The 16,575-nt window shown below is 32.1% G+C and overlaps 5 protein-coding genes across 9 annotated transcripts in view; 3 read left to right on the top strand and 2 right to left on the bottom strand.

Annotated features, from left to right (window-relative positions):
• Positions 1-93: 93 nt before the first annotated feature.
• RpL27A (ribosomal protein L27A) lies at positions 94-912 on the top strand. The gene is made up of 3 exons (XM_015928479.3): positions 94-174; positions 238-301; positions 467-912. The coding sequence occupies exons 1-3, from the start codon at positions 172-174 to the stop codon at positions 850-852; spliced, it is 453 nt and encodes a 150-aa protein (XP_015783965.1). The 5' UTR covers positions 94-171; the 3' UTR covers positions 853-912.
• A 9-nt stretch (positions 913-921) lies between these two features.
• Polr2L (DNA-directed RNA polymerases I, II, and III subunit Rpb10) lies at positions 922-1,380 on the bottom strand. Its single transcript, XM_089268982.1, has 2 exons — positions 1,172-1,380; positions 922-1,107 (listed from the first exon to the last, which is right to left on the bottom strand). Exons 1-2 carry the CDS (start codon positions 1,264-1,266, stop codon positions 999-1,001), a joined length of 204 nt encoding a protein of 67 aa, XP_089125108.1. The 5' UTR covers positions 1,267-1,380; the 3' UTR covers positions 922-998.
• Positions 1,381-1,750: 370 nt separating this feature from the next.
• Positions 1,751-6,006, top strand: LOC107361632 (palmitoyltransferase ZDHHC20). Of its 4 annotated transcripts, none has more exons than XR_001568537.3 (7): positions 1,751-2,060; positions 2,302-2,347; positions 2,437-2,558; positions 2,653-2,876; positions 3,053-3,430; positions 5,288-5,513; positions 5,762-6,006. XR_001568537.3 is itself a non-coding variant. In XM_015928476.3 (7 exons), exons 1-7 carry the CDS (start codon positions 1,908-1,910, stop codon positions 5,869-5,871), a joined length of 1,149 nt encoding a protein of 382 aa, XP_015783962.1. In that variant the 5' UTR covers positions 1,751-1,907; the 3' UTR covers positions 5,872-6,006. The 4 variants fall into 4 exon arrangements, 3 of the variants coding, with proteins under 3 accessions (XP_015783962.1, XP_015783961.2, XP_089125101.1); XM_015928476.3 differs by having other exon boundaries at positions 5,288-5,403; XM_015928475.3 differs by lacking the exons at positions 5,288-5,513; positions 5,762-6,006 and adding an exon at positions 4,314-5,190.
• Positions 6,007-6,770: 764 nt separating this feature from the next.
• LOC107361631 (sialin-like) overlaps positions 6,771-16,575 on the top strand; it is a 39,602-nt gene continuing 29,797 nt past the window's right edge. The window contains exons 1-5 of one of the 2 annotated variants that reach the window (XM_015928473.3): positions 6,771-7,134; positions 7,217-7,771; positions 8,158-8,437; positions 8,509-8,750; positions 8,818-9,402. In XM_015928473.3, coding sequence (XP_015783959.2) covers positions 6,883-7,134; positions 7,217-7,771; positions 8,158-8,437; positions 8,509-8,750; positions 8,818-9,000 — 1,512 coding nt within the window. In that variant the 5' untranslated portion in view covers positions 6,771-6,882 and the 3' untranslated portion in view covers positions 9,001-9,402. Of the gene's footprint in view, positions 7,135-7,216; positions 7,772-8,157; positions 8,438-8,508; positions 8,751-8,817; positions 9,403-16,575 lie in introns of those variants that run through there. The other variant, XM_089268964.1, reaches the window with a different exon arrangement.
• LOC107361634 (peptidyl-prolyl cis-trans isomerase B) lies at positions 12,179-13,198 on the bottom strand. The gene is made up of 2 exons (XM_015928478.3): positions 13,094-13,198; positions 12,179-12,959 (listed from the first exon to the last, which is right to left on the bottom strand). The coding sequence occupies exons 1-2, from the start codon at positions 13,163-13,165 to the stop codon at positions 12,414-12,416; spliced, it is 618 nt and encodes a 205-aa protein (XP_015783964.2). The 5' UTR covers positions 13,166-13,198; the 3' UTR covers positions 12,179-12,413.

Raw genomic sequence — 16,575 nt, 5'->3', positions numbered from 1 at the left:
GAAAAGTCCCTTGAATTCAGTCAATGCGCCATCTTTCTTTTAACTTGAGAATAGGAGTTCTGTTTCCGCTTCCAGACACGGTATAGACGATTTTTATTGTTAGTTGGTTTTCTAGCTTACATCTTCAATTAAGATTTTGTATCTAAATTAATTTAATTTAACTGTATCAAAATGGTAAGTCGTATACTATCTATTTGTGTTCCAGTATTCTTATTTAATTTATTTTTAATCCTATAGCCAACCAGATTTAAGAAGAGTCGTAAATTACGAGGACATGTAAGCCATGGTCATGGACGTATCGGTAAGTGTTATTGAATGATTTGCTTTACTTTAGTTTCTCTCTGGCCTTTAAGGTTATTTTTAAAATGCATTAGCCTTTTCTTTATTCAATTTTTATACATGTTTATTCGCTTTCAATCTTGGTTCATCTCTAATAAATGCGTTTATATTTTCTATCTGTTCTCAGGTAAACACCGAAAGCATCCTGGTGGTCGAGGTAACGCTGGTGGTCAACATCATCACCGAATAAACTTTGACAAATATCATCCTGGTTATTTCGGTAAAGTTGGTATGCGTAACTACCATGTACGCAAAAACTCTCTTGCAAATTACTGTCCAACCATCAATGTGGAAAACTTGTGGTCCTTGGTAGGAGAAAAGGTCCGTAAAGAATTGAGCGAAGATAAGAGGAAGCGAGCTCCAGTTCTTGATGTTGTTAAACACGGTTACTTCAAAGTTTTAGGAAAAGGTGCTATCCCAAATCAACCTATTATTGTAAAAGCTAGATTGTTCAGTAAACAAGCTGAAGAGAAAATTAAGAGTGTTGGAGGTGCTTGTGTCCTCAGAGCGTAAATTAAAAATTTGACTAAATGATCCACTTTGTTTTCTCAATAAAATTGTTCAGAAAATGAATACCAAAGGTTTCCTTTTTTTATGAAAAATCACATTTATTTATCCAGCAGAATAATTTTTACATTGTTTACAAAATCAAGCACATGTCACTTCTCCAGTGATGTGTAATTGAGAAGCTTTTCAATGAGATCAACATGTCCAAGTAACATACGGCGACAACAGTAACGTTTTAAACCAAGAGCATCCAGAGCATCACTGAAATCAAACGATAAAAAGGCAATTAAAATCAAATTCACATAAATATGAGTCAACAACTTACCCTTCTGTATACTCGGCTTGCAATAGTCCAAGATAAGATTCCCATTTATTACCAATCACCTTACCACAGGTAAAACATCTAATTGGAATGATCATGTTGATAACTAAAACGATGAATAATATCAAGCAGTAGAAATTAAAATAAGTTTCGATAAATTGTCAGTTTATAAACCACAAATAAACCGCGTCTTAACCAAATTTCAATGTGTAGAGAAACACTTGAACCATCTGTTAAGAGGCTAACTTGAGTAAAGCTTATTTTCACTATTCACCGGGCAAAGCAAAATTGTGATCTTCAATTTTGCATGACAGTCGTGATTATTATTAAAATTAAGACCACAGGTCAATCAAAAAGGTTTGTGAGATAATTTTGTCATCGATAGAAATTTGCGTTTCAATTAATTAATTAGGTTTAATTGAAAATTAGTTAACTTGAGAATATTGAGGGACCGAATAAAAATTAACTTCCAATTGATATTGTTATCAATCTCTTGTGCACATTAGGTGGCGCTATTATAAATCTAACAAAACCACAAAATTTTGGTCTGACAATTGAGCTTCTTGAGTAACAATATTGCTAAACTCTTCCTACTGGTAAATCAATAAAAATGGAGTTAATCAAAGTAATATATTTTATGCATTGATTGTGTTCCTATTTTGTTTTTGGTCTGTGGCCGTCGACTTTTCTGTGGTGCCATACTTAGTGTACTTTCCATCTATTTATCCCTTGGATAATTATGTCACCCAATAGATTGAACCATAATACTGGAGATAAAACAGATCTTGAGGGTGAAACTTACATGGGACCTCGACGCCAACACTATTTGTATGCTAAATGTCAATTGTGTATTAACTTGTTCAAATGGTTGCCTGTTATCTTCATAACTTCGGTTTGTTATTAGAAATAAAATTACTATTGACCCCATAAAGGTTGACTTTCTCTTGTTGTGTGCTATTGGGATTGATAAGATTTCCAGTAGACATGTTTATATCCTCAGTGTCTTTTCCCTTTTTAAGTGTGTTTACAACAAGAAATAGCAACCTTATTAGTGTCAATTTTAATTTTCAAATTTCATATTGTTCTATGTAAACATCTGTAACTCATGTATTCATCTCTTTATTTCATTTTAGGTACTAGCATGGGGCTATTATGCATATGTAATCCAATTATGTTTATGTAAGTTGCTTCATTCATTTTTCTACAGTACATTTATTGTGCTTTTTATCTAATCATCTAATCATTTGCATCCTTTCTATTTTTTACAGTCAATATGGATTCTGTGATACTTCAAATAGTTTGCTTAACATTTTTTCATTTTCTTTATATAATGACTTTTTGGTCATATTTTCAAACAATATTCACAAAACCAGGAATTATTCCTAAAAAAGTCAGTACTTCTTTCTTGCCAGCTGGTCAAACCAATGACTATCAATCAAGCACATTATCTCAACATTTTTTAACTCATTTCTTTTTTTCTTCAGTTTTGGTTAACAACTCGTGATAGTGAGCGCTTAACTTCGAATGATGATAGACGTGGTCAAATAATTCAACAGATTTCTTACGAAAGAGGATTGCCAATAAGTTGTCTTGATGCCACTGGATCTCCTCGTATTTGTGACAAATGTAATATAATTAAACCAGATCGAGCTCATCACTGTGCTGCTTGTAATACTTGTGTCCTTAAAATGGATCATCACTGTCCATGGTAACTATCTTGAATAATCTCTCAGAAATATTTCAGGGGTTAATATTTTGAATCTGCATAGTTATTCTTAGTATACTTTGTTGATTAATATGATAAAAGTTTTTAAATTGGTCTCAATTCTCACAATCCATTACTTTATTAATATTTTTTCTGTTCTTTTCTTTCTCGTGCTACAGGGTTAATAACTGTGTATCATTTACAAACTACAAATTCTTTGTACTATTTCTTGCCTACGCATTTTTCCTGTGCTTATTTACGGCTGCATCATCATTACATTATTTTCTACTTTTCTGGCGGAATCAATTAACAAACGACGGACGATTTCATATACTTTTCCTATTTTTTGTATCAATTATGTTCGCTATTTCTCTAGTGAGTCTATTTGGCTATCATCTTTACCTAGTAACTCTGAATAGGTCTACTCTTGAATCCTTCCGGCCTCCAATGTTTTCTCTTGGACCCGATAAAAATGCGTATAATTTAGGTCGATATCAAAATTGGATTCAAATATTTGGTAAAAGCAAATTAAAATGGTTCATTCCGATTTATACAAGGTAAAGTTCACGGTTGTTGTTTACTCTTTTGCAACTTCATTTCTTTTGTTATTATTATACTCCACTTACCTTACTCACTCAGGTGCAAGGCACAAGCTATTAATTTTCACTTTTTTTTAACTTTTAACTTTCTTCCTTCCTAACAGTCCTTAGAACTCTAATATAGTAACTTGAATATGACTTGAGTTGCAGCTTTACTTACAATAGCTGAATTTTAGGGTCAATTACACCACTTCTCTGCAAGAATATTAATTAAGCTGACTCAGTGAAAATGCCTCAGACTATGATTTTCATAAAAGATAGAGGTAAATTGTTACCTGTTTCAGTCTTAGCTGCTGTCAAAATTTATTTTACAAATTCAACACTAATTAACTATAGGTTCCTCAGTTTGATGAGATTATCGTAGATTTATTGCTAAACACGATAAACTTAATTTATGAATATATTTGTACAGGTGACTCACTTACAACTTTGTTAGTTTATTGCAACCAAAATCTATCCAATTGATAATGAATATACTTATAGATGAGCTATTGAATGGTTATTAATTATCATTTTAGCTCTTTTCAATGCAATTTTTTTATTTTACCTTTTTCAGATTATCAGTCCAAAGTCTTTAAAGGCATTTCAGTATCTGAAGCAATTTGCAATTTTGGTTGAAATTTCAAGATCCTAGTTCATGCTTGTTTATTGCTCCTCAGAATTTTAGTATTTACCTGTTGATTTGCTAATTTGCTTAGTTTTATTATGTCTTGTTGATTTAATTATTAGATCTATTGCTAATTTTCCTTGCCTCAACTAATTATTACTATCACTAAGAATCTCTTCTTGAGTCTGAGAAAAATCAAATTAAGAGAAAAACCTGGTTTATTTATCTTGTTAGCCTCGGTGATGGTGTTATTTATCCATCTAAAGCCTCACTGGAAGACTTTGAATCAAGCTCTGGCCATAATCAGTCTACACAGTATTTTGTTCAACAACAGAAGTCTCAACAGCAACAACTTGATGGCAGCTCTGAAAGAACCCTTGATCAACATCAGCCATTACATCAAAGTAACCAGCATCAACAACCGCAACAACAAACCGCACCTTTTAACGCAAAGTTAACCACCCATTCAGCCTATGACCTTTATGATGATCAAGAGCCTAGCAAAGACGGTCCTGAATCTCCACCATTAGATTTTGAAATTTCCATAGATAAAAATAAAGATCACCAGGAACCACAAGAATTTAAAGGATCTGATCCATGTCCAGCTTAAGTCGATTGTCTGCCAGTTTAGTCGCTCATTCTCATCAGTTAATAAAAGTTGACATCAAGAAACCGTTAACAACCTAGAATACCATGGATGTAACCAAAAAAAGCTAGTGACCTGAAATATTACCCACCAAGACAAAGCAATAAAAATAAAAGGATTGAATAAGGTTATCCACCAATAAAGCAGAAAATGCAAGAAACCAACAACAAACCCTTATCCCGATAGAATCACAAATTGTTGATAATTTAGAATGCAAATGTGGATCAATTTTTGCTATCTTCTTATTCAATTATGACAATATATCTATTATAATTTTACATTTTTGTTTATTATCCTCTCTATTTCTTCCTCTCTTTTTGCTTTCTGCCTTCTTTCATCTCATCAATTTCCACCCTGTGTAATTTACCAGGGATAGACTATTTTAAGACTTTCTTTGCCTTATCATTTTTTTATATAACAAAATATGAACTGCAATCAAAACAAATAAAGCAAAAACAAACAAAATTGTCCAATTTTTGCTTTTATATTTGATTTTTCTCGGCTCAATAATCAATACATAGTTTCATCTTGACTAATTTTGTTCTTATTTTTCTATTACCAGTACTGGAGATGGATTATACTTTCCTAGTCGACTTTCTCTTACCTGTGATGAACGTGGAGCTTACCATCCTTTACTAGCTGATTATGATGAAGAAAGTGCCATCGGTGGTGATCAAGGTGTGCCTATTCAAAATCGTTTACATCGTGAACACTCACATTATCGATAACATAGATTTCAGCATTGACTTTTTACTTTAGTCCAGACCCATCAAGATGAACGATTCATTGTAAGATACTATTGTGTGTAGAAGCTGTTCATGTTGTTTGTTTCACAGATTCCTTGTGCCTTTAGCAGCATTCGTTTCTATTTACATGTAATTGTCCAAATTTGTCTCACAAGGATCAACTAACAAAGTCAATGCTGCCATTTATCGTGATTTTCAATTATTCCATTCACTTAATATCGTCTATTTTCCTTTGTAAACCAAAATTTACTCAATTCTAATTTTATTTTTCTCTTTATATTTGATTTCAGAACTCAAATCACCAGGATCATCAAAGCCAAATGGCCAGTCTGATGATGAGCACGAGAATGATTCAAAGATAGATATGAGCTTTATCAACTTCTCAAATGATTTGAATTAAACTCGCGAACTTGAATGTTTGATATAAACATTTACATATCATTCAAGCCTTGTTATTTCATCAACTTGTATAAAAATTTACATCCTTCATTAGATTCAAATCTAATACGAAAATATTAAAATATTGAATCGATAATCAATGATGTAATTTTGTCTAATTTACTCCAATCAATGCGAGTCGCGGTTAACTCATAATCATCAAAAATGATCTGAAAAGGGAATCAGTTGATGAATGATAAATATTAAAGAGCACCAGAACACTAATAAATTGATAACCTTGACGCTAGGAAATTGGATAATCGTTGAGATCACCAATTATCAGCTGAATTACATTGAAGATTATTATTTAGTATTACAATTTCAATCAAGATTTGCCGTAAACCTAAAAATTAAAAAAAACTACTCAATGATGCTAATCATATGGTTTTGATGTCTATCTATAGCAATTTGTATCAGTGCTGTCAATGAACCCTTTTAATTACCTCAACTATTAAGAAATAGAATGACATAACAGGTAATTCCTCTGTTAAAAATACTGTTGATATAACACTTTGGAGTCATAATGTATTGTAAACAAACTAGACATGTTTATCAAAGTCAATTGTTTTCCTCATCCGACAATTGCTGACAATTTACAATTAGAAACATTTATCGACTTGGAAACATTTCCACAGTTGCGTTATCTCACAACCTTCATGATGATATGAACTGAATTTGACTGAAATAGTGATCAGTACATAATCTAGGAATAAAAGTGAAATTATATCAGTCTTTTTCCGATTCATGAGTTAAATTACTAGAGTTACTCTTGATAGGAAAAAAAGCTTGACATAAAAGTCAACACCTACTGAATTGATAGGATTTTCAGAGAAAAAGAGGAAATTCATTGATCAGCTTCTCTTTTCAAAGTATAATGAATTTCAGAAGACAATCTCAATTGAAACAAAAATTCAATGTAAAGTAGAAGTAAAATATGAATCTTTTGTCTGTGTCATCTTAACAACATTTTAAAATGAAAAAACGACTTTCTCAACCCGATGATGCCATTGCATTGGATCCAAGCTTCATTGGAGTTTCCAGGCCATTTCCATTTCCATTCAGATATGTTGTTATGTTCATGATTTTCATGTGTATGCTAGTTGGTTATTCAATCCGTAATATAATCAATGTTGCTCTTCTTGCTATGGTAAATGATTCGCCCAATCCCTCACCAAAGACATTGAACAATCAAGATGTCCTTTCATCTTTATTTGCCAAAAATCAGGTAAGAAATATAAATTTTAATTTCTGCAAAAGTTCGTCTTTTGAATCTTTTAACATTAACTTGATAATTTATGGTTATTCAGTCAGTTACATTTGATTGGAATCAAAATGACCAAGCATTGATTTTAGGTGGCTATTTTTACACCTTCACTGGGTCTCTACTATTAGGTGGAATCATTACCGACAAGTTAAATATAATCTGGCTTCTGTCCATTACTCAAACTATAACCGCAATCAGTACATTGGTAACTCCAATCGCAGCGTCAACCAGTGTTTATTTGTTGATTGTTGCTCGAATGATTATTGGACTTATGCATGGAGTCATGCTACCAGCTTGTTTCAACCTGATTGAACACTGGTTTCCTACTGGTGAAATTGCTATAGCTCAAAGTCTTATGGCTGTGGGTGCTAATTTTGGTACAGCAATTTCAATGCCTGTAACTGCTTGGCTTTGCTCTTCTAACCTTTGGGGTGGCTGGCCTTCTGCATTTATAATATTTGGATTGATTAATTTAATTTTTGTTGTTATCTTGTTCATTGGAATCTCAGACGGTCCTCAGTCTAATCGTTGGATCTCACAATATGAGAAAGACTATCTCGCGCAAGTTGTCGTTAATAAAGGCACTAAAAGAAAGAAGGTAAATAAAAGATATTCAGATAAAGTCGAAATCTCTACCCTTTGTCTTAATGTTTCAATATAAGATAAATCATACAATGAAACTAATTCCTTAATCTTACTTCTGGTTTGTCTCGAAATCAATCTGATCTGAATTACATACAAGCGAGCTTAAAGGATCAGACAGAGTTTCGAAATAGCTATAAATTAAATTCAAAGAACAATGCAGTGACATTTGTAGCATTTGTAGTCTTTGTAACGTTTGTAACATTTGTAGGTACATTTAATTTATTTGAAAACGCCTTTCTACCGAGATTTTACAAGATTTTTGTACATTCCAACTCCATTTTCAGGGTTTCTGGTATCAAAAGTCAACAAACGATACATTTTAATCAATTTCATTAACAGATTAAAACCCCTTGGATAAAATTGTTCACATCTTTGCCACTTTGGGCTGTTTTTTGGAATCGTGGATTGATTGGTTTGGCCTATTACACAGTCAACTCCAAGATTCCAGTTTACATGGAGAAGGTTCTTAATTATAAAATTGAAAACAATGGCTTGTTGAATTCACTATTTTATGTTTTTGTTTGTATGGCTCAATTGATTGCTGGCCCTGCATCAAAAGCAATCATATTAAAAGGCTGGTTATCCAGAACAGTTACCAGGAAAATTTTTGAATCCATTGGTAAATATGTTATGATCAACCAAAATCAAGATGTTAAAATGCTTAAAATTTATTTTCCCTTTGCTTTTTAGCTTGCCTTGGATTGGCATCTGGTTTGATGATTATATCATTTTTGGGCAATCAACCAACTATTGTGGTGATTGTATTAATTATATCAATGTTTTTCTACGGCTTTGATACTGGAGGAAATATACCCATTGTACCCGAAATGGCACCCAAATATGTTGGAACAGCGTTTGGCTTTTCAAATACATTGATCAGTGCTTCTGGTTTCATCGCACCAGCTTTAATTGGTTATATACTAGGGGATGACGTAAGAATCATTTAATACTATTTGATAAATAATTCAGACTTTAATCTTTGTATCTTTTATTTTTCAGACTGAATCAGTGAGCAAATGGAATCTAGTGTTCCATGTCGTTGCTGGTCTTCAAGTGGTAGGAATACTTATATTCATTACTTTTGCCACTTCTGAACCCCAAGCTTGGGCCGCTATTGATGACGATAATGACGAGGAAGAGGAAAATGACAGAAAAGACGTTCCTAATCAACTACGAGCATAAAAAATCGAATGGTAAAAACACTGTTTTTGGTAAGGTTTTGGATGGAATGGATGTTGTTAAAGCGATTGAACAGTTGGCCACTGACAGTGAGGATAAACCATTCACAGAAGCAAAAATTGTTGATTCAATGGTTATCGATGCTGATGAAATGATCATCTTAAGCCAGTGAAAATTAACCGAATAGTTCAACAGATCTAAATATTTATCAATTGATGTACTTTTTTCATATTTTATAACGAAACTGAAATTTGTTTATTGTTTAAACCCAGACTGTTGTTATTGTGCACATTAACTTGTAAAGATACTTCTTACTTTGCAAGCTTCAATTGAATGGTGGACAATTTGTTGTCGATACCAATCAAACTTTGATTATTAAATAAATTAAACAAAAATTGACACTTATATTTGATTTCAGAGAATTTATTTCAATTTTCTTTTGATTTGATTGTTTGCAAGAATAGATTTGTTTTTATGCCATGAAACATCCGAGAATACAAACGATAGGTTGTTACTAAAAAGACTTAACTAACACAATTGTCACCTTTATACACAGACTGAGTTCATTCGCGATATTTAAAAATTTCTCTGATCAATAATTTTCGAGAAAATCGGGTTCGAAGTTTAGACTTGCAAAGCTTTTTGTGCAATTATGGAAGTAGATGTTTTCATCAAAATCAGAGTATTGATGTATCTTTTGATGAGCAACTAGGAAACGTATTCATTTTGAGAAAAAGCATTTTTCTTTTTCTGTAAAACAGTTTAGTTCGATTTTCAGTTGAAGCGATCGCTTTATGTGACCATAAGAGTTAGCAAGCTTAAACTTATTATCCGTGCATGAAAATGGTTTGCTCACATCATGGGTAAAATACTTTTTTCAATTTAGTAACCATTCTCTGGATTTTGGCCATTGGTCTTAAAACTTTGAGACTCGATATTTCGAGAATGGTGTCACCTACAATCATTATTCTTTCATCAATTTAATTCCCTACTAATAAATACCCCAATTCATTCAAATAACTTTCTCTTAGTGTATTTGCCTTATGTTGTTCGGGTTTTAAATGCACGAACAACAACCTATTCAACAAACAAAACTCATCTAAACCAATATCTTGGTAAATAAACGATTTTTCTGGTTAAACTTACAAATCACAAGCAAAAAGTACTGCCTAAGGCTGGAACATTTGAGTAAAGAGCTGAGACTTGGTACATTTGTAGGTACATAAAAACTTAGTTCATTGGTCCATTTAAATGCTTCATATGATGGACGGTTTTCGAGATAATCCAGGTCAAAGTTATAACTTCGATCGTCTTTTTTTCAGCTATGGAAGCAAATTTTTTCACAAAACTTTATTTACTGATGTGTCTTTTGATGACCAACCAGAAAACGGTCTCATTTTGAGGAATGACATTCTATTTTTCCGTAAAAGAGATAAATGACAATTTTCAATTAAATCGATCGCATTCTGTGATTGTTATAGTTAGAGGGCTGAAACTTATTATTTATCCATAAAAATTGTTGGTCCACACCATTAATCAAATACTTTTTTCAATTTAGTAACCATTCTCTGGATTTTGGCCATTAGACTAAAAACTTTGCGACTCGATATCTCGAGAGTCGCATCACCTAAAATCATCATTTTTTCATCAATTTAATTCCCTATTAATTGCTGATTCAATTCAATTTAAAAACTTTCCATTAGCGCATTCTGATCTTGATATTTGGGTAGTAAATGCACGGAAAACAACTTATTTCATTAAACAAAACTCAACTAAACCCATTTCTTGCTAAATAAACCAATTTTCTGGTTAAACTAAAAACTCAAATGCAAAAAGTACTACTAAAGACTCGAACATCTGGTCTAAGAGCTGAGACTTGGTTAGTTTGTAGGTACAACAAAACTTAGTTCATTGGTACATTTAAATACTTAATGCGATGGACGGTTTTCGAGATAATCGAGGTCAAAGTTATAACTTCGATCGCCTTTTCTCCAGCTATGGAACCAGATTTTTTCACGAAATTATTTTTACTGAAGTTCCTTTTCATGACCAAACAAGGAATGGTCTTGTTTTGAGAAATGACATTTTCTTTTTCCGTAAAACAGATCAAATTGAAATTTCAATTAAACCGACATCATTCTGTGACCATAAGAGTTAAAGAGCTGAAACTCATTATTTGTCCATAAAAACTGCTTGCTTACATCATGGATTGAATAATTTTATCAGTTCATCAACGTTTCTCTTCATTTTGGCCACTGGCCTTAAGACTTTGAACCTCGATATTTCGAGAATGGCATCAACTACAATCATCATTCTTTCACCGAGCATTAGATTTCATGTTGGGCTATAACAGCATATGACTAAATATCCAATAAAATCCGAGTTGATTCATTTATTAATAAAGATCCTTCTAGCACATAAGATTTGTGTTCAACTTTATAAATCAAATCTCAAATCTGACAACATAGGTTATACAGTGCTACAACTTTTTTTGTAGGATCTTAAATGATTTTATATTTCATGATATTATAGCCCATAATGCAATCTAATTTTTAATTAAAGAATAATGATTGTACATGATGCCATTCTCGAAATATCGAGGTTCAAAGTCTTAAGGCAAATGGCCAAAATTAAGAGAACTGTAGAGAAACTGAAGAAAGTATTTAAACCATGATGTGTACCAAAAGTTTTTATGTACAAATGATGAGTTTCAGTTCTCTAACTCTAACAATCACAGAATACGATCGTTTTGAATGAAAATCGAACTAAACTGTTTTTACAGAAAACGAGAAATGCTATTCTCAAAAGGAATACGTTTCCTAGTTGGTTATGAAAAGATACATCAGTAATATGAGTTTCATGAAAACATCTATTTCCATGATTGTACAAAAAGCATTGCAAGTTTCAACTTCGAACACGATTTTTTCGAGAACTGTAGATCAAAGAAATTTTTCAATCTCACAAATGAATTTAGTTTTTATGTCCCTACAAACCCATCGAGTCTAAATTTGGAAGAAACTGATTTTTACTCGTTTTTACCAATTTGTGTATGTGAACATTTTGTGTTGTTAGAAACAACCTATCGTTTGTATTCTCGGATGTTTCATGGCATAAAAACAAATCTATTCTTGCAAACAATCAAATCAAAAGAACATTGAAATAAATTCTCTGAAATCAAATATAAGTGTCAATTTTTGTTTAATTTATATAATAATCAATGAGTTTGATTGGCATCGACAACAAATCGTCCTCCATTCAATTAAAGCTTGCAAAGTAAGAAGTATCTTTACAGGTTAATGTTCACAATAACAACAGTCTGGGTTCAAACAATAAACAAATTTCAGTTTCGTTATAAAATATGAAAAAAGTACATCAATTGATAAATATTTAGATCTGTTGAACTATTCGGTAAATTTTCACTGGCTTAAGACGATCATTTCATCAGCATCAATAACCATTGAATCAACAATCTTTGCTTCTGTAAATGGTTTATCCTCACTGTCAGTGGCCAACTGTTCAATTGCTTTAACAACATCCATTCCATCCAAAACCTTACCAAAAACAGTGTGTTTACCATCCAACCAATCTGTAACCACAGTTGTAATGAAAAACTGCGATCCATTTGTATCTTTACCGGCATTTGCCATTGAAATCAATCCGGCTTCACTGTGATTTATTTTGAAATTTTCATCCTCAAAATACTTTCCATAAATTGAGATTGATCCAGAGCCATCCTTTTCAGTTATATCACCTCCTTGGATCATGAAATCAGGAATAATTCGATGAAAGGTGCTTCCTTTGTAGCTCAAACCATTAAAACCTTCTTTACTAGCCAAAGCAGCAAAATTTTTAACGGTTCTTGGAGCAGCATCGCCAAACAAACCAATAGTTATTGATCCTTTAGGGACACCATCGATGGAAACATTAAAGATGGCTTTTTTGGTTACATGAACCTTTAAGCTCTTCATTTGGGCAAAAATAAAAAGTTAAAACCAGACAAAAGAAACCCATTTTAAACTCATAGACAGCACCAGTTTAAACAAAGGAACCCAATTTTGTCTAGATTTTGGGTTGCTGTTTAACTGTGATTACTTACCTTCTTCTCTGATTGTGATGAGAAATTGATGGTTAAACAAATTGTGAGAATCAAGTAAATTAACTTAAACATGGTTAAAGAGTGTTGCTTTCTGTTGAAAGTGTTGGTAATGACTATGGAAAAATGGCGATGTTTAACTTAAATTTGGCTATTTTTAGATGCTTTAGTTCATCTTACATCCTCCTTAAAACGTCTCTTTTTTCAATCTTTTACATTCCAGATGCTTTAAGTTTGCTATCCTCATCATGTACAGTCTTTTGCGTCTTCCTTCGCCCTCACCAACCTCATCATCTGTGTGAATGAACTCATACAGTTCCGCCTGCAATTATCAATCCCTATAAATGATTTACCCTGTTTATCTTGGAACCTTTTTCTTTCCTTCTCATTTCGATATTTCTCAACATTCAAGATTCTGTGAAACTTGTGACCGTTGAATGATCTTGAATTTTGATTTAAACTTCTCACCAAATGATGTGAAAATTACAATAAATAAAACACAATACTTGGTACATTCAAACAATGAACTGATTGACCAGTTTATGTCTTATTTTAACAACATTTGATTCACATTTTATGGTTGAAAATGTTCACATTCACCATTTATTTACAGTCGTTATACTCATAATGTGTGTTGTTGAGTCAAATTTTTCACAGAATCATCTTCAATCGGTTGATTGATTGATATTTTGATTTTAATTTAACTCCTTGCTTTTGCAGACACAACTGGTAAACCCTTTTGTACATCTAATAACTCTAAATAATCAACTATAATTATGATAGCGAGTTTAATTTATGTTTAAACTGTTACCTTCCTCAATTATTAATGTTACCCAACATGAATATTGTATCGAGCAAAGCAGCTATAATGAGAGAGTTTACAATCGGCAGCTAACAACTTGTTAATTGTGGTAACAATTTAAATAACTGATAAATTAGTCTTTCAGTAATACCTTGTTCTCTTGGTTTACTCGATTACCATCAAAGGTTATATTATAATCCAATAAATTCATATCACTTCAATTTATCCAGCATCAACAGTAACAGTCGATATTTAAAATAACAATTTCAAGCCAATCAAAGCAAAATTAACACTAATTTGGTCAAAAATCTCAATTAACTTAAATTAAACAGTAACAGCAACTCTATGGCCAAATAGCATGGATAAGCCAGCCTTTCAACCAAAAGCTGAACCAGAAAAGATACCAGAAATTGGAGTGAAAATCTGTTGATGGCAAACTAAATATTTGGTCAACAAATGATTAGTCGATTCAACCAACTGTAGGCATAATGGTTGGACAATCGGAGAGTCTAAATTATACTTAAACAAGCAACTGGACCACAACTATGACAATCTACAAATTCAGTTGATTAATCAATTCTCATTTAATAACAGTGATTAGCTGCCAGTTTTACTTTTTGCTTGGTTAAGACACTATCAAGATGGCAACAATGCGAAAGTATTATTGCTTGTCAAACTGATCGACTGATCACTAACAGACCAACCAGCCGTTTAATGATTTACAAATGACATCGACAGAGAAATTCAATGAAGATCAAAAACTAAATCAATTGCTGATGGAACTAATAGCTGATTGGAAATAACTTTCCCCTGTCAACAGCTTCAATGATTGCATTCAATCTGTCAGCTTTTTGTGCACCTTAATTTACTCAATTTAGTTTCCACCGCAAAACTGACCTCAACATTATTGCTATTTTGTCATTAAGCTAATCAATTATTTTATCAACCAATAATTAATATCCAATCAGTGTGTTATGAAACTGAGCTTTATAATGATTTATAAATTGTGATAATGTCGATTCCACTGTTATGTCAATCGGTTCAACCGTCTTTTGTCTTTTCTGGTTCTGCTAATTAATAGGAAGATACAGATTGATAAATTAACTTTCAGGTCACATTTAACTAAATTATGATTCTTAAACTTTCTAAATTGTCTCCTATTTTAAATGTTAAATTATAATCGAATGGTGAAAATGTGTTATTAACCCTTGATTGTTACAATCTAACGTACAATTACAGAATGTATCAATTAAAGATTCTGTTTAGTGTCAAGTGATGACAATTTTTGGGTGATTAAGATACAGCAAAGTTATACAATTAAGTTAACAGAAACCACTATTACAATGAAATGTTGAGAGGAAAAAAAGTAAATCATTTTGGTCAACACTTTAGCACTCTTGAACACAAAAAAGAGTTTATTTGGTCAAAGTAAATTATTTATAATTAACTTGTAAGCTTGCTTGATTTGCTAACTGTTATTAACAATTTGTCTCTTGTTGGCCTTAAAGGCTCAATTGGGTTTACTGGATATCAATATGTTTTTTCAGGTTTTACTGTTTTTGCTCTCCAAAAGCTCTTCATGATTGAAGGAAACCCAAATTTTTATGAAACCAGAATAATTATCTTTTGAGATTTTTATGTTTCGGAACTGATTGTTAGCTATTCATATCAATTTCATTTACTGAATAAGCCGATGATAAATCACATAGAACCAGGAATGTTAAATGTCGATTAAATGTATATCTAACATTAAGCTGTGAATTTGACTTGAGATTGGACTTAATTGTTGGATTTGCTGTACAAGGATTATCATTAGGCCTTACCAGAAACTTGGCTTTTCTGGTTTAACATTAAGTTGACCTCTTCAATTTGATTGTTATAGTTTGATCTTTCAATTATAATTTGCTAATGAACACTTTTCATTGTTGTTCATCATTTGGACATCATTTACACCATTTAGGGATAATTACTGGTTAAATGACTTATTCAATCTTATCCTCTATTTAAGCAGCTAAGAATTTTCCTTCTATTAATTACTACAATTACAATTGAAGTCCAAGATTCGACAGCTCTATTTAATTTGCTCGATAAATGTTTAATTGTAATAAAACCACCTTTTAGGTCGAAGACCAAAGGCGATGCCTTAGAATGCGATATTTCCTTAAACCTTGCTCATCATTGTTTTGCATATTTCTTGGACTTTTCCTGTTCATATTGCCTTACGATCAATCTTAACGGCAGTCAGAATTTACATGCCAATTAAATGTGTTTTAATTGTTAGATGACATTAAACCTGGAAACACCATAAACATCAATTGAAGCCAAACTGTTAGTAACATTTGGGTTGAATATCTTTGATGTGACTTACAACTTTGATAGTCATGGATGAAACTAAATGGAAGCCATTTTTCAATGTCTTGAGATATTGTTAAATTGTTGGAAATTAAACATTTAAGATGAACCATTGGCCACTAATCAACCTTAAACCTCAAGTATTGAAAGCTAAATGATGGCCAGACCGTTTACAATGATTGGCAATGTATGTGATAATGAATGTTGACCGTATAAATCACCATGATTAATTGTAACAGTTGGAGAGGAAAATAGATCAATTGTGATTAAATAATGATTAAAAAAAGGTTTGTTGTGAATAGCTGCAACTATTTACAATCAACTGTTTTAA

Source organism: Tetranychus urticae, chromosome 1, assembly GCF_039701765.1.
Source record: "Tetranychus urticae isolate SD_2017Ah chromosome 1, NJAU_TeUrti_SD_1.0, whole genome shotgun sequence".
Taxonomy (NCBI): domain Eukaryota; kingdom Metazoa; phylum Arthropoda; class Arachnida; order Trombidiformes; family Tetranychidae; genus Tetranychus; species Tetranychus urticae.
The sequence above is the reverse complement of the archived record's forward strand: the minus strand, read 5'-3'. Positions and strand labels throughout refer to the sequence as shown.

Excerpts from the sequence above, each read along its gene's own strand:
- RpL27A (XM_015928479.3), top strand. Across the intron at positions 302-466 it reads CCATGGTCATGGACGTATCG|GTAAACACCGAAAGCATCCT; the intron begins GTAAGTGTTATT and ends ATCTGTTCTCAG.
- Polr2L (XM_089268982.1), bottom strand. The coding sequence starts at position 1,266 with ATGATCATTCCAATTAGATGTTTTACCTGTGGTAAGGTGATTGGTAAT. Across the intron at positions 1,108-1,171 it reads CAAGCCGAGTATACAGAAGG|TGATGCTCTGGATGCTCTTG; the intron begins GTAAGTTGTTGA and ends GTTTGATTTCAG.
- LOC107361634 (XM_015928478.3), bottom strand. The coding sequence starts at position 13,165 with ATGTTTAAGTTAATTTACTTGATTCTCACAATTTGTTTAACCATCAAT. Across the intron at positions 12,960-13,093 it reads CATCACAATCAGAGAAGAAG|AGCTTAAAGGTTCATGTAAC; the intron begins GTAAGTAATCAC and ends GCCCAAATGAAG.
- LOC107361632 (XM_015928475.3), top strand. The coding sequence starts at position 1,908 with ATGTCACCCAATAGATTGAACCATAATACTGGAGATAAAACAGATCTT. Across the intron at positions 2,348-2,436 it reads TGTAATCCAATTATGTTTAT|TCAATATGGATTCTGTGATA; the intron begins GTAAGTTGCTTC and ends TATTTTTTACAG. Across the intron at positions 2,559-2,652 it reads CAGGAATTATTCCTAAAAAA|TTTTGGTTAACAACTCGTGA; the intron begins GTCAGTACTTCT and ends TTTTTTCTTCAG.